Here is a 16,734-nt window from a genome sequence, read left to right as displayed (position 1 = left end):
GTGTTTGAGAGGCGATTTAAAGTCCACACAGATCACCGGCCTCTCCAGTTGGTAGGAAAACTGAAAGAGTCTTCGGCGCTCGTTACCCGCTGGAAAGAACTCCTCAGTCAATTTAATATGGACATTGTCTATACACTAGGTATGGAAAACGTAGTGGCGGACTGGCTCTCTCGTGCAATTATCATTAACGCTGTGGAGAAGGAACAAGTTGAAATGGCAGTAGACGTTCGGCAATTCCTTCGGGAATAGCTCTACCGGGGACAGGCCACCCGAAATGGAGGAAATTATTAACGATAAGAAATACCAAATTATGTGGAAAACGAGGACCTTCGGCCTGATAAAAGTTGAGTACTCAAAATACGGACCATTAACACCATATGGTCGGAACCAGGGGTACGAGAAGACCAGATATGCCGCGCACTAAATGACGCATCGAAGCCTGGGAAAACTTTTTATCTAAATGTGGGTAATGCCATCATTTTGGGACAAAATTAAGAGACTATGAAGACAGGAACTGATAGGGGTCGATAGAACTTTTATTAGAGTTTATATTAACTCTCGCTGATCACCAGGGGAAAACTAACCACCGCGGTTTGAGTGAAACAGTTTACGGCCTTAAACGACGCTATTTCTGGTGAGGGATGAAGAAGACGGTGTAACAGATCATATGTGGATGCAATGTATGGCTTAGTACGAAATATAACCGCCACCTCCCTATAGCAGTGCAAGAGGAGACGCCTACGGCCCAGAGACCACTTTACGACATCCAAATAGACTCCTTCACCTGGAAAGGCTACAAGTGGATAACAGCCATTGACCTTTTCAGCAGAGTAGCCATGGTACATCAAGTTAGGGAGATATCAGCCGAGGCAGTGCTTTCAGCGTTGAGGGTATAGTTCCAATTTTATGGAGTCCCAAACAGAATTTCGTCCGACGGGGGGCGAGAATTCGACAATACCGCGATGCGGGATAAAATGAAGACCCTAGGAGTAGAATGGCGTATTAACACTCCCGGTCATCTTAAGATTAGAGGGGGTCTGGAAAGATTGCATAGCACTCTTAACGACCATTTGAGGTCTATCATGCGGATAAGGGGCTGGAACCGGACGAGGCGATGGTCTGAACGGTGGCCGCGTATAACCACTCGATTCACTCCACAACGGGATTCTCTTTGGTCTCCAAGGGCGACGCAGAAATTTCATGGACACGGCGAATGTAGAGGGGTAAATTATTAGCCATGGGATGGACATGCCCAAGTTATTGGATAAGGCCAAGGAGCGCATCAAACGGGAGAAAGTTTGACGGATTGCGCGGGAGAATTTGAACCTTCGTGATGTGATGGGCAGGTCAAAATCGGAATGATTGTATATCGCCGGTTGGGGTCTAACAGGTGTAAGGAATCCCTGCGTTATGAGGGTCCATTTCGGGTGATTAAAATCAGAAAGTACAATGTGGTGACAATCAAAAGCTTACAGGAGCCAAAGAAGAAGATAACAGTTAAGGTTCCCTGAGATAGCAACCTTCGCAGGCACCTTACATTTGTTCAATTTATTTCATTTTACTAGTATGTATATAGCTGTAAAACCTGTGTATAGTGAGTTAGTGGTAGAAGAGAAACGGTGTAAATAGTAGGATTTTTTTTGTAATTTTTTTAAGTTTTGCGAAAGAAGTTAGGTTTACTTTGTTCATAGTGAGATAGTTTTGTTTAAGATTCTGTCAGAAATTTTTCTTTTGTGATTTTTTTTTTTTTTGTTTTACTTCCTTTGTTTTTGAGTTTATGAAGAATTGTTCGTAAACTGGCAGGGGGAGTTATATTTACAGAGAGTAATATAAATCTTAATACAACTCCCTCTGTCAACAATAGGATAATGTATAAATATAGGATTACTTGATACATAGAATAGATGCAGTCTATTAGCAGCAACCATGAGTCTGTTTTCTTGTTCCTTATTTCTTTTTTCTTTTTTTTAGTTTTGAACCCAATATTTTTTTTTTTATTTATTTTACAAAATATCTGTGAAAGGTAAGGGAAATTATGCACCTATTATTTCCATAATTATATGGGGTCTATGTTTCATCCGAAAGAGAAATTGGAATATGCTAGAATTTTCTAAGTAATACTCCACCTATTTAGTCTACAGATAAATCAATAAGGGTTGGATGGTTATAATGATGGTCTAAATATCAAATGATAGGTCAACTCTGTTTCAGAAACAAAAATATCGTAGACATAAGTGTCAGTATCACTTGTGTGTTGATACAAGACATTCAAATATCAAGCCATCCCTAGTTATAACTTACACTATTATTACTACTAATAGTGTTCGGTTATCGACATAACATGGTATGAAGTATTTAAGTCAGAATATCTGTAAAATATATATCAAGTTTACCTCTTTGGTTTGGAAAACTATGTTCCATAGAAAAGTTATGCATTTTCTGCTGATTGTATAAAATTTAACAGAATTTGAGAGAAGATGGTAATAAGCAGTCAGATAGTTTTTTTTTTTAATTCTAGAAGGACCTCTGACAAAATATTGACAGGATCAGTGTTGTTTTAGAAGTATTTTGTCAAGGAAAGGTAAGCTTGGGGGTTTGAACTGCTATCAATTATAAGGAGTAGGATCCACTTTCTTTTATACTTATAGTCGGGTATTTAGCAATCAAAGTGGAATATTGTGCATGTTAACTCTCAGGGGTGGTAGTTTTACATATAAATATATCCTATTTCCAAGTGAACTAGATTTTGGTGCCTCTCAGTATAATTTTTTGAAGGACCCATTTTTTCAGTTAAGTATATGCCGTATTCAGTGTAATGTAAAATATTAACAAATTAGTGTTAATTATCAGACCTTGTTTTACAATATTATTTCAATTCAGCTCCTTTTAACTCTACATGAGACTGTAAAGATATTCAATATATATCTCTGAAAGGGTCCTAAAACGTTTTAGAACATGTTTAACAAATAGCTTCAAAACATAATGTAACGAACTCACTTTTAAACACTGACATTTAGGTTTTTCTATACCATACTGCTCAGAAATTTCACAGAAAAAGCATCGAATCACCATTAATGCCACTTTAAATAGATCTTATTCTAAAGAATGTTATGGCACGCATCTATAAAACTACAATCAGTTTTCATCCGCTAAGCTTGACAAAAAATGCTTGATGAATGAAAAATTTTAAGAAGAGATAACAAATTTAGTAAATATTGAAAATGTATAACAATGAAATGGGTAACGCATAATTTATGATATTAATTACTATTATTCAAATTTCCTTTTAATTTAGTATTGGGTACCAACACATTTCTATTACAATCCAATACAAATACATTAGGAACAGATTAAAAAAAAAAATTAGACACCTCCTAGCATATGATTGAAATCATTGAGTAAATAAACCTACTTAAAGAATATATTTATTCATTAATTACAGTAGATATAATTTATAAAAGAAAATTTATGTATTCTGATATATATTTTAGTTTATCAGAGTGGATGGTAAAGATTTTACAATGCATTTAACTTTACAAAAATTTTATGTTGCCTTAATTTCTTTCTTTTTTTTTACAATTGAAGAATTAACTATTCCCATGCTCCAACAAGGCTTCTTAGCATCCCATTGTCAGAATATTTGGCTAGAAGTAATGTGAGTAGAGCAACTCCATAACCAGTAGCACGTTCTCCCTGAAAACATAACAAATATAGATAGATTCTATAAGTAAGCATTTAAAATCATTAAATGTGAGGATTATATGTATGTATGTATGTATATACAACATTATATATACTAAATAAATAAACACACACACACATATTTAGGGGAAAAAATTGTATACCAAATGCACAGGAGAGGCCATATCAATATGTAGCCAATCACATGTTGTGTCAAAGCCCAAGTGAGACAATATAAACAAGCCAGCACAAGAAGGTTGAGCGTTCCCTCGGTCCTAAAAGTCCAAATAAATAATCAAATAATGAAAGTGAAATTTATAATTGTTAAATTAGAGGTGATAGATAATTGATTGTATCAAGTATAAGTGGATTTTAAATTATCAGGAAATCAGTCAGTGACAAAAAATTAAATGTTTCTAATATCACTATCAAATATTGAAATAATAAAATAAATATCTACTGATGGTTTGCGTACTTTTTATGGTTGCAAGTCTTAAAACAGAAATTGATAAATCAGTCAGTTTTAACAGTTGAAGCTACTGAGGAATGGGTACAGAACTTAAATAAATAAATAAATTTATGATAACTATACAAGCCAGAATAAGTATTCTTTTACTAAACTACTTAAACCATAAATCCCACATATTTGAACTTGACTGTATCTGAACTAAAAATTTTCAGATATTGTTATGAGTTGGTGTGTAATAGCAGAGCATCTTAGAATTAGTAGAGTCCACAATGTCCATAGTACTCGGATAATGCAGAGAGACGTGAGTATCAAAGTAGAACATAACATAGCTAAATTTAGCCATAGTTAGGGAAGACCAATATCTTTGACTAGATGCCTTAAAAAATATTCTGTTTTCACATAATATAATATTACAAAACTATAGATGGAAACTTTTGTATACAAATACCTACAGGAGCTTGTGATCACATTGTTGGAGTTGCTATTGAGTAACCCAGATCTTGATTCCACTGAGGGAATGATAAAAGGTGACTGGGATGTTTAAAGATTGAAAGAGATTTGAAATTGCACCAAAATAGGAATGATAATTTAATTATTGGTTTCTATTTCAACAGTAACTGGGAGATGATTAAGAGCAGTACTAACTAGTAAGTACTAGCTATTGTGAGTATTTCACATTCATTTTGCTTTTCCCAGCTGTTTCATCACTGAGGCTATTTATGTTTCTTTTTTTTAAAGTTATAATATACAATTTTGTACTTCATGAATAAAGTGTATATCTAAAAACTTTTATTATTATTATTATTAAACAAATTTAAATAACTAAATTATTAATTATTAAAATAATAAATTAACTTATTATTAATTATCTTTTTAAAAAAACACAACGAGAATATCATTTTAGTAACCACCTTTTTTTGGTAGGTTTATAACTGAATTTATATTCTATCACATAATAATTTTTAAAAGTTCTTTTTAAGCTTGAGATAATTTATTGATATATGCGCATTTTTTAAATGTTTTTCTTAAATATATTGGGTGAAAACTATCTAAAAATGATTCATATATTTTTGTTTTGTTTGTTTGGTTTTATTTTTACAATTTTTAATAATATTCAATTTCATGTGGTGTCAATGAATTGAACAGTAGTTCAGTAAGACTTTTTATTTTTTCTTCTATTCTGTGATTAGATTTCCATTTTCTCTTCTCCTTTTCTTAGCTCAACAGGTGCATATGGCAGCTCCTACTTTTTTAACTTCTTATGGAATTTTTCTCAATTTGTTACATGTAATATTTTTAATTTCATCTGTTGAACATCTTGGAGTATCTCTCCAGCAGCCCTTGGGTCTTTCCCTACTTCTCTTTCCATCTGGTCTTCCCTTATAAAGTCTCTTCAGCATCCTTACTGTTTTCCATCCCCAATAGGTGACCAATCCTTTTCTGTCTCTATATTCTGATGGCGCCCAAGATATCCAGGTCTTTTTTATGTATTACACAAATCCTTTTTTTTCTTAAGCCTTCATATTCCATGATTATATATATAAAAAAAAATGTGGGGTTAATGTGGATTAAGTACTCCTGATTTCAAGTATGCCTTATCTTTTTATTAATATTATAAATTAAAAATGAATCCCACTAAAAAATAAACAACCATAATAAAAGTGCTTATAAATCCGATGATCTCCAAACTTACTTATCCTTCCATCCTACCGAGATGATTGAAGTTATCCAAAAGATACAAGAAATATTGATAGCATTAAGATATGGGCGTCAAACAATCATCTGAGGCTGAACGCTGGAAAAACTATCCTCATCGGTTCCAAGTGTCTCCTTTATTCTCTCCCTTACTTAACCACAATAACTAACCAATTCACTTCTACTACACTGTAAAAAAACTCAAGGTCATCTTCTATCAACATCTCTCCTAGAATAATCATATTTACCACAATACACATAAATCTATTGCCATACTTTAATAATTCTTAAGATTCTATCAATCCATTCCTCAAAATATAAATAAGAAGAGTAAAATAAGTGATACAGATATAATGAAAATTAAATAATAGAGACAAAGACATAAGTAATAATTGAAGGTGAGAGTAGGAAACAACAATGGATATTGAAACTTAACTGTATGCACCTATTACATCTGTGGATGTGAAACAATTTTATGCGGTCTACACAAAATCAGTTTTGTAACACAATCATCCACAGTTTGTTTTTGAAAATTTAGGGATATATCTCACTTGCAAATTTATTAATAAGAAAGATGAGGATTGTGATTTAAAATTATTTTCAATAATTTTTAAAATCTTCTTTTAATAAATTAAAAAATTGTTTATGGTATTTGGTTTACTTTCAGGCTTTTTTAAATTTTTCATATTAAATATTTCTGATTTGACTGCATATTTATGTAAAACTAAATTTCCTAATCTTTATTGTATCTGCGTCATTTATATTATTTTTATTCCACCCTTCTTATTTATTTTATTTACAAAAAATAAGTACTTATATATCTTGTTTTACTATTTCAATTTTTAACTCTGATGATCTATCCTGTGGGCTGAAACTGCCACATCCAATAAAAACATGACTGAGTCCTTATATTTTTTTCCATAATAATCTATATTACAGTTGAATAAATAGCGCCAACAATGAAGTATTTTTGTGTACATCTGAAAGTTTAATTTTAAGTGACTGTTTGAAAAACATTAAAAAATAAGAGTAAAAGTCAAATGTAATAGTTGATAGTGAATAGAATATATTACAAGCAACAATGTACAGTGATAATGAATAACAGATGTTATCTGTTCTGATTATGACACATGATTGTGCTGAAACATTGACAAATCTAATAAAAACATGACTGAGTCCCAATAATTTTTTTTTGATAATATATCTATATTGTATTATTTTCTTCATTAAAATAATCATCAATCTTAATCAGTTATTAATATATTCATAACTAATAATAATTTATTAATATTAATAACTTAAACAGTCATAATATATGAAAATAAACTAAAGAAAATTTTAAAACATGCATTATAATCTCAACAGGCACACAATGCATTTAATTTAAGTAATCTTACTGCAACAGAATTCTTCATGTCAGCTACAAAAGAGTTGAATTCCGAGAAATGCAATTCAGGTGAGTAAACCAGAGGAAAGAGGAGATCACCTGATATTAATGAGGTAGATACAGCCTCTTTTTCCCAAGTTGCTGAATTTGTAAGCAGAGCACCATGGTATTTGCCAGTTGCTATTCCCTGGATAAGAGTGGTTTATCATTTACAATAAAAAAGTAAAACCTTGTTGTAATCTTTAAAAAAAAGTAAAGTAATCAAGTTATATTAAAGAAAATGAAGAAAAATACTATAATTTTTCTTAACTAAACCCATGATGCTGATGAAAATCTTAAGAAGTTACTATGCTAGACAACATTTTCATAAAGAAAAACATAGAATCTCTTATAAAAATAAATCTAGGTACGTGAAGTTTTTCAAAGAAGTGAATTATATTTTATTAAAATAGTTTTTCAAAAATTGTGTTTTAGTAATAAATATCTTTTTCACTAAGCTGATACATTTCTTTTTTTATCAAAATTATTCTAATTGATAATTTTCTTTAATACCCTTTATCTAATGTTTGTTATTTGAAAAACCAATTACAGTTTCAAAATGTTAACTAGTCCCCATTCAGGGATGAGTATCACTTTAAAAACTAGCAGTTAATAATTATATGGTTTTGGATTAATAATAAATAATTTTGATTTAATTAATTAATTAAAAATAATTGATAAAAAAAGAAGAATGAAGATAGTAATACACAGATAGGTTTAAAGACTCTTCTACTTTAAAACAATACGTTTGATTAACATGAGTAAAATAGAAGGAGCATGATAAACAGAGAAAAAGAGTATGAACTAGTCTTAATGGTCTTAGAAATAATAAATGAGATGTTTTCATTTTAAGAGATATAATACAAGAGAAACAAATGCGTAAAATGGAAGTAAATTATATCATAAGTAAGATTCAGTTTTAATTTGTCTTACTTGAGCACCAGTGAGAGTAGCCATATCTATAATGACTTGGGCATTTAGATTGCGGGCAGCATATACGACACCATCTGCTAGAACCAAGCGTCCTTCAGCATCAGTATTATTAATTTCAACTGTTCTGTAACCATAAAGCATAGTAATTCAAGTCTTATAATCATAAAATTATGTTAAAATAAAAATTAAATCAGCATTTTAGAACAAGTGGACCAATTTGGATGAAAACTGAAATTCCTATTCCTTATTCTCCTGCTTATGATTTGTTAGTCCTAAATCAACTGTCCTGCGTGGATCTTATAGTTTGAGATATTGTATATAGTATCCTAATCATGATACTCTAATGATTTAATTTGCCTAAGACACAGCTCATCTTTTGTTTCTAAGTTGACCTTCTTTAGGTCACTAGACATGACATCTGTGAATCTCACTCACAAGCTGGTATATTGATAACGTTCTGTTTCATTTGAGCAAGCATAGCATATACAAATATGCATGATTCAAATTCAATCTATCATCCAGTAGCTTTTACAAGTAAAATGCTTACGCAAAATTACCCAAAAGACATTTAACCATGTTTGTGCATAAAGATTGATTATATATGTTCTTACTTTCATAGGCACCATAAATAACATAAAAATAATAACCCAAATAAAAACAAATGATTGGTCCTCTCTTAAACCTTCAAAGTTTTCATTACTGTAGCAAGTACTTAATAACAATAGAGATCAAATTTACAACAGAATTATAAATGAAGTTACTACTATTCAGGTTATTTTTACCAATTGTACTGTTTTTTCACTTTCAAATAGTATATAAAACTATTATGAAAACAAACATTAGTTTCACTTGATATAGACTGTCCAATACCATCAAGGGATAGATCAGTACACTGTATCTTCATACTTAAGTAGATAAATGAAAAATGACGGAAAACACTTTAAGAGAAATATATAGAGTGATTACAATTTTTTAAGTGGTTGTGTGGAAGCACTAACAACATTTTCAAATATAGCTAACTAATGAGTGGATTACTCTACCAACATGATTTTTTTTTTTTTTTAACAAATTTTTCTGAAAAAGAGATTAAAAATTTCACCCATATAATATATTAAACCCATTGGGAAGCTGCTATATAATTAAATGCCATATGACTAACAGTGTTCCTATAGGAGGGAGATTTTCCAAAAATGTAGGAAAAAATGCCACTTTATCTCCACAGTACACTTAAGCTGAAGCACTTATACAGAGTAGTTCCAAAGCATCTGATTTACAGAACAACAAACGTCAAATTTACACCAAATCCAATTTACTATTACAGATGTTTATATCACAGCTCATCAACCATACTCTGAACTGTTAGTTCAGAAAATAAGTGTAAACATGCTCACATTTAAGAGTTGCTCAGATATTGGTTTACTCCATTGAAAACTAGACAGTGCTCAAATAATAAAATCCAAGAATGTTATGGCCAAAGTTTTTGAGTAATTCTGAGAATTAATGAATAGTGAATTGAATCGCAGTTACATAAAAAAAATGTTTGCCAATTCGAGATTTTTTGTTTTTGTTTATAGAAAAAAATTGTTCTAAAACCATTTAGTAAAGAATCAAAGCTGTAGATAATTAAAAAATGAAAAATACTGTACTAATGGTATTTTTGCACGGCAAACGATTGACATGATATTGATGAATTACTGGAAAGGCCCAATGTGCGTAACACCTCTTACACTTCTTACCAAATCTGCCCTCGTTAACTCAGGTAACATCCATTTTCCAACAACATAGAACCCCCTTACACGAATCAGAGGAGAAACTATGGTTTCATAATGTTAAATATTTAAGTTCTTTAGTTTATATTATTAAAATTATGGTATTTCATTACAATATTTAATATCAGACTAATTTTCATATGTGTTTAAGGAAAACTTAAGGTAAACACTTTGAACAATAGAACGGGCAGAGCAAAACAACTGTTAGGCATTCTGAACATTGTTTACTATGCTGCATAGAGAATTACTAAGATGAACTATATTTTTTAACCTCTTCTAAATTTTATATGGAATATAATATACATTCAGCCACCCAGAATAAATGAGTTTGAAAATGGTACTGGTAAACATGATTATCGCATATCTGTTAATGTCACAGAAAACCACAATCTATATTTTCAATGTTTTCATTAATGATAACTAGTGATATATATATTTCTAAATATTTATTTACTTTTGTTTTCATAGGTTGAGGTTTTGGTATCAGCAATGGGAATTGATTGGACAAACTGAGAGACAAGGAGAGAAAACACTTTAAAACGCTATTAGATATGGATAGGCTATGGAGTTGGTTAATACACAAGACATTACCAAAAAAAATTCCAGTGTTTCAAATAGCCAAAATAAGCAGAGGCAGAGGTATCTACTTATTTTGACAAGTGGTTTACTTTAAAATTCCTTCAAATTTTTTCAAGAACCATGAAAATCAGCCTGATATTAATCATGTAATAAAATAACACAATTCCTTGAATTTTAAATGTGTGATGGTCTCTCCATTAAATGATGTTTATGATAAAATAGTGGATTGGTTATTGAATAATTATTTGTAATACATTAAAAAAACAGGAAGATGTTAAATAGTCACTTTACGTATTACAAATTCCAGTAATAGTTTATTCTTGTAGGACTTTGTAAAACACTCTCCAAAACGTTTTAGCATAATATTAAAAAGTAGACTTTTTTCATACCGAACTCTGAACTACAATATTTTGTTTCAATTTCATTCTGGTTAAAAGCCCTACACCATACAACATAGGAACTTACTCCCAACACACATAAAACCCTTTGCTCATAAAATTTTCACTTTCACATTAATGGCAAAGAAATAAAACATATTAATAACTTTAATGTTTTAAGTTGACTTTCTTAAATTCATAAGACTAAAGAAGTGATGAAAAATTATAACTAATAAACCAGATAAAACTGTGTAAGAATAAAATTTAAAAGGAAATAAATTTTAACTTATTCTATTTACCTCCCAGAATATAAAACATGTATGTCATCCGGGCGGGTAGCATTTGAACCAACAGAATTTTCAGCAAGGCAGAATACTGCATGGATACATGCATTGCTACCTAACTTAGCAGCAACACACATGGCTCCCAGGATTGCTGCAGCACCTCCACAATCACGTTTCATTCCAGGCATCATAGTCTATTATAAAATTGTTAAAGTTAAAAATTAAGAAATGATATAATAAAACAAACAAGTAAACCCTCAGCATAAAGGCCCCATTCGGCAGACTCAAAATTGTATGTGATCAGTGAGTCAATTGTTGATGTAATATGCACCTCTGAGAATGGAAAGAAATCTTCATAGATCTTAATCCAATTTCTCGATCCATTATTTTGATTTTGAAGAAACCAATGCACTTACTTTTGGTTTTATAAACAGTAACTAAATTTACTGCTAGTAAAGAACTTAAGCAAAAAACTGACATTGAAACAGCTCAGTTTCATGTCAATGTTCTTTAAAGAGACAAGAAAGGGTGTTGAAAAACCTGGAAATGCAAAAATCCATATTCGAAGAAGTCTATTATTGAAGGTAGTGTTATTTTGCAAATAAGTTATTATTATTTTTTCATTGAAAGGAGCCTAGGATTATAATCTGGAATTTCATCTTCACTGTTTCAATTTAAATTTTTTATTTTGTTTTATAAACTTAATTGAAATCATAAATATGAAATAAAAAATTGGCTAATTGCATCTAATTATAAGAACTTGCAGTAGTATTGGGCCAACTGTTTAAAAAAATTCTGCATTCCAGTCACTCACTCATTTTATAAATCAAATTTAAACTATATTGGCACAATATTTTATCACAATTAAATAACTACAAGGAATAAAGTGCTGAACAAGTTAACAGCAAGGAAAATATCTTTGGTAGGAAAATTAGTGGGTACAAGAGGGTGGGATTAGCTCAAAAGTTCATTTAATTCTCAACATAACTTAGAGACAAAGATGATAGAACTATGAGGACTGTCCAGAAAGTAACAGAGGTTTTGAAATAAACAATTCACAAATTTAAAAACTCAAAGTTTATTATATACATTTAAAAATTACACTCTTAAGCTATTTTTCTCATAATCGCCATTCAAATTGAGACATTTATCATACCATGGCAAAAGTTTTTCAATACCCTCTGTGTAGAAATCTGCCTGTGATTTCAACCACTAGTTTACACTGGCATGCAGTTCGGTGTCAGTATCAAAGCATTGTTTACCAAGCTATTTTTCACCGCTGGGAAGAGGTGGTGATCACTCGGTGTCAAATCCAGGGTGTATGGTGGATGGTCAAACACCTCTCATCCAAGAGTGCCCGGATATGATTGGCCGTGTGTGGACTTGCATTTTTGTGGAAAAAAAAAACCTTGGTGTTAAGTTTTCCCCAATACTTATTTTGTATGGCACACCATAACTTTCTCAGTGTTTTACAATACCTTTCTGAGTTGATTGTTGCTCCACGTTCCAGAAAATCAGTGAGAAGCACTCCCTTGGAGTCCCAAAACACAGTGGCCATGATCTTTCTTGCTGACAGTGTTCGCAAACACTTTCGTGGTTTCTTGGAAGAATGTGTGTGCACCCATTCCACTGACTGCTGTTTTATTTCACAGTTGACACGCTTTACCTAAGTCTCATCCCCAGTTACGATATGATCCAGAACTGCATTACCATTTGTGCTTTATTCTTGGAGAAAGGTCACAATTTGATGCGCCAAACTCTGTGAAATTTGGGGAAAATGTTCCGACAGTACTGTAGTCGTGAAAAGATGGTTTTCACAAATTTTGTCATTGATTTGCATTGCCAGGTCATCAGTCACAAGGCTAGGCCTACCACAGTGGTCCTCATCGGCCATTTTAAAAATCAATGCACCATTGCCTCACTTGTCTTTCCCCCATTATCCCCTGCCCATAAACATCACAAAGCTGACGATAAATTTCAACTGCCCAGTTGTTTCGAGCCAACAAAAACCTAATCACAGACCGCACTTCACAAGTGGCAGGATTTTCTATTGCAGAGCACATTTTGATGACTCATAGATAGCAAAGTGAGGAACAAACAGTCCTCACCCTACAACAGCTGAATGCTTACTGAATGTAGGAACATTCGGACACCAAGATGGCGGCTCAACCCCCACCCATCGTCACGATAGGCCAAAAGGTCTGTTACTTTCTGGACAGCTTTCGTAATTATGTTAAAGATAATAACACAAAATTGTTGCTTTAAAATGTCAAAAATATAAAAATAAATATTATAATATAAAGAAAGAAAAATATAAACAGAGGAAAAAAACTACTATATAAAAAAACCAGGATACAATATTAATTTTAATTATTAATAATTAATAATGTGGACTCATAATTATGAGAGATAGTTGACTGTGGATGGCGTACTAGGAGATGATGGTTGGGGGTGCGGTCAAATGAAACAAAAATAAGTTGGTGTAGCTTATTTAATTGTGCCAAAGTTTCGGCTAGAGGTTAGCCTTCATCAGGACTAAGAACAGAACAAGATAACAACCAATAAATATAGAAAAGAAAAAAGAAAATATAAACAGAATGACATAAAGTAAATAATTTTACAGAATGGAATTAATAAAATGAAGTGATAAGAGAATTGGAAAATAAAATGTATACATAGGAAATTGAAAAAGTAGGTAAAATAACATAATTAAGGAAATAAAATGAAAATGAAGTTATATAATGCAAAGAAGTATGAATATATTAGTTATTAATAATTTAAAAATTGAAATATGGAAAGAAAAATAAAGTTGAGAGAAATAAAATATATGTAACCATAATAATTGATAAAGAGGCAAAATATAAGTAAAGTTTAACAAAAGAACTGAATAGAAGAAAAAACAATTTTTTTTTAAAACAACAATAATAATATATGGTGAACATAACTAATAACGTGGGTAAGGAAAATGAGAAAAGAAGGGGTGGTAAAATAAAGATAGGGAAAAAAAAGGGAATAAAATGAACCATTAGCTTGAAAAGCAAACGCCAAGTGGTATTCGGCACCGATAACGGCAAAACTCCGAAATTAAAAAAGACGTTACAAGAATGAATAAGTGTTTTTAAGAGGAAACGTTACGAGTGAGTAAAAAATACAAATTAAAAAGTAGAAAATATTTAGAGGAAGAAAGCGTGTGAGAGGGTGACGACAAACGGTTTTTGGAAAATGTTAAAAATATATATATGTACAAGGATAACAAAGAACCGAAAGATGACAAAGTGTCATGGGTATTTAATAACAGTTAAAAAAGAGGGAACGTATAGAAAGTTTAGAGGCAGAATGATTATGTGAGGAAACAGAATATTTATGTTGTTTGATACGGTCTTTTAAGAGATTTTTGGTTTCGCCTATGTAAGCAGAATTACAATTAAGAGTGGAGCAAGGGATGTGGTATACAATATATGATCGGTGTAGAGGAGGGAAATGTGTAATAATGTGGATATTTTTAATAAGGCAGAGGGTTGCTAAAACATAAAAATCATTGAATCCATATCCATCACCAAATATACGATAAATGTTGTCAATTACAAAACAGATATTGGGGGAAATGGATGCAAATGAAAATATAACAATATTTATTGCAATGTATTAAGTTAAACCCATCAGATAGAAGTAAAAACAGTGCAATTAAGAAGATATTAAGATAGTCCCTCACCATATCTGGGACTAACCATCATGGTTGGACATACAAAGTAATGGACCTTACACAAATTTTAGCTCATTATTAAACATTTATATAAAAAATGTTTGAGAAAATAAAAAGAGATTTATAATTACAGCACTTTTTTATTTATTTGATAAAAATAACATCAGGACAAGTAAAAATGTCATTATTCAATAAAATGGAGACAAAGATTTTTCTCTAATCTCCTTACTAGATTGAATATAGGCTCTGATGTAACCATCTCTTGCTTCTAGGTTGCTGATGTTTCAGTCAACAGTTTTAAAGTCTTTCAACAACCTGTGAATGGCAGTGTTCAATTTAAAGCCAATTTGGATCACTCAGACATCTGAAGAATGGATGCCAGCTCATGTAAGTTAACCTAGTTTATCACTCCTCCAGGGACTTAAAATTTAGTTTAGGAATGTGAAACAATTGTATATTACTGTACCAATTGGTTTATTAAATCTTGATTATCCACCTCAGTACAATATTATGGATATATCACCACTCATCAAGCAGCATGACTGAAATTATATTTTTTAAATGAGCAAAGGGGGCTCTGGATAGCATCAAACACAATAGTTTTGTATTTTTCTGGCAGAAACGGACATTCTGTGATAATTCCATATAGATGAAGAGGACCATGAATGGGTAATGGATATATAATTTAAAATCAAGAAAGGACATAAGCCCATAAATAAAGGTTTAAATGTTCATAGCTTTCACTGATAGTAACATATATAAACATAAAATTTTATCGACTGTTGTAAGTCACACAGAATGAGCCATTTTACCTGGAACCCAACTTAATCCTAGGAAAAAAATTACAAGACAACAAATTTCGGAATGTCCTTTTTTGGTCAGCACCAAAAGCTCCTCACCACTGGTCACTCACTAACCACTAGAAGCTGCCCGTTTCAGTTTACAAATTCCTTTGCTCCTTTCAATTACATTAGCTGTATTTTCTTACGAAACAAAGTTTAAGTCTTTAGGAATGGATGTATCAATAACAGCAGCAGAACAAAGAGAAAGAAAAACACTTTATTAAAAAAATGTAGTGCTGCCCAACTTCATTGGGTTGCCTCATACACAGCATACTTATAACTAGTGAAGCACATATTGCTTATAATCCTATTAATTTAAAGTAGTCATAGTATATTCTTTTTTTTAAATTGTCGCCTTATAAAAATTTCTACATTGTGTAAAAGAATTATACATAATTTATTTATATTATTTCTTCCCTTAAATAGTTTTTTTCTATCTTTTTATCATTCTTTAAATATGTTTAATTTTTCTAATGTTTCAATTCTATAAAATTTTCTCCATCACTCATACAAATAAATTTAAGTTAAAGTATAAAAGAATACATAACCATTTCAAATACAGTAATATATATATATATATATTGTAATATGCTCTTTTTGAGTAAATAATATATTTTGATGTATAAAGGGTTATTAATATGTTTTAAAATTGAAGAGTAATTTTCAAACAATGGTTTTGAATATTTCTCCAATCATATTTTTTAAAATAGAATTATATATAAACACATACACCAATATTTGCATACACGTATCCACATGCACTAATGCTCTTATTTTCTAATTATCAAAGAAAATGTGGCATTTTTGGATAAATAAAATCAAAAAGAAATCTGATCAACTCTCAAGTAGCATAAAGCAAAATACATATACATATATATAAATATATATATTTGTGTGTGTGTGTGTGTTTTTTTTTTTTTTTTACGAGGGTCGGTGGAAATCTTCAAAAGACACGGATAGGCCCGTACCTATCCGT

General features: G+C 31.1%; 1 protein-coding gene across 1 annotated transcript in view; it reads right to left on the bottom strand.

The window, feature by feature from the left end:
• Window positions 1-3,399: 3,399 nt before the first annotated feature.
• grsm (granny smith) overlaps window positions 3,400-16,734 on the bottom strand; it is a 38,557-nt gene continuing 25,222 nt past the window's right edge. The window contains exons 7-11 of the mRNA XM_014422654.3: window positions 11,229-11,407; window positions 8,205-8,328; window positions 7,243-7,419; window positions 3,846-3,956; window positions 3,400-3,693 (exon numbers count right to left, since the gene is read on the bottom strand). Coding sequence (XP_014278140.1) covers window positions 3,592-3,693; window positions 3,846-3,956; window positions 7,243-7,419; window positions 8,205-8,328; window positions 11,229-11,407 — 693 coding nt within the window. The 3' untranslated portion in view covers window positions 3,400-3,591. The remainder of the gene's footprint in view (window positions 3,694-3,845; window positions 3,957-7,242; window positions 7,420-8,204; window positions 8,329-11,228; window positions 11,408-16,734) is intronic.

The sequence above is a fragment of the Halyomorpha halys genome, unplaced genomic scaffold (genome assembly GCF_000696795.3).
Source record: "Halyomorpha halys isolate HHAL.00 unplaced genomic scaffold, Hhal_1.1 Scaffold384.1, whole genome shotgun sequence".
Lineage (NCBI taxonomy): Eukaryota > Metazoa > Arthropoda > Insecta > Hemiptera > Pentatomidae > Halyomorpha > Halyomorpha halys.
This window is presented reverse-complemented; position numbering and strand designations above follow the sequence as displayed.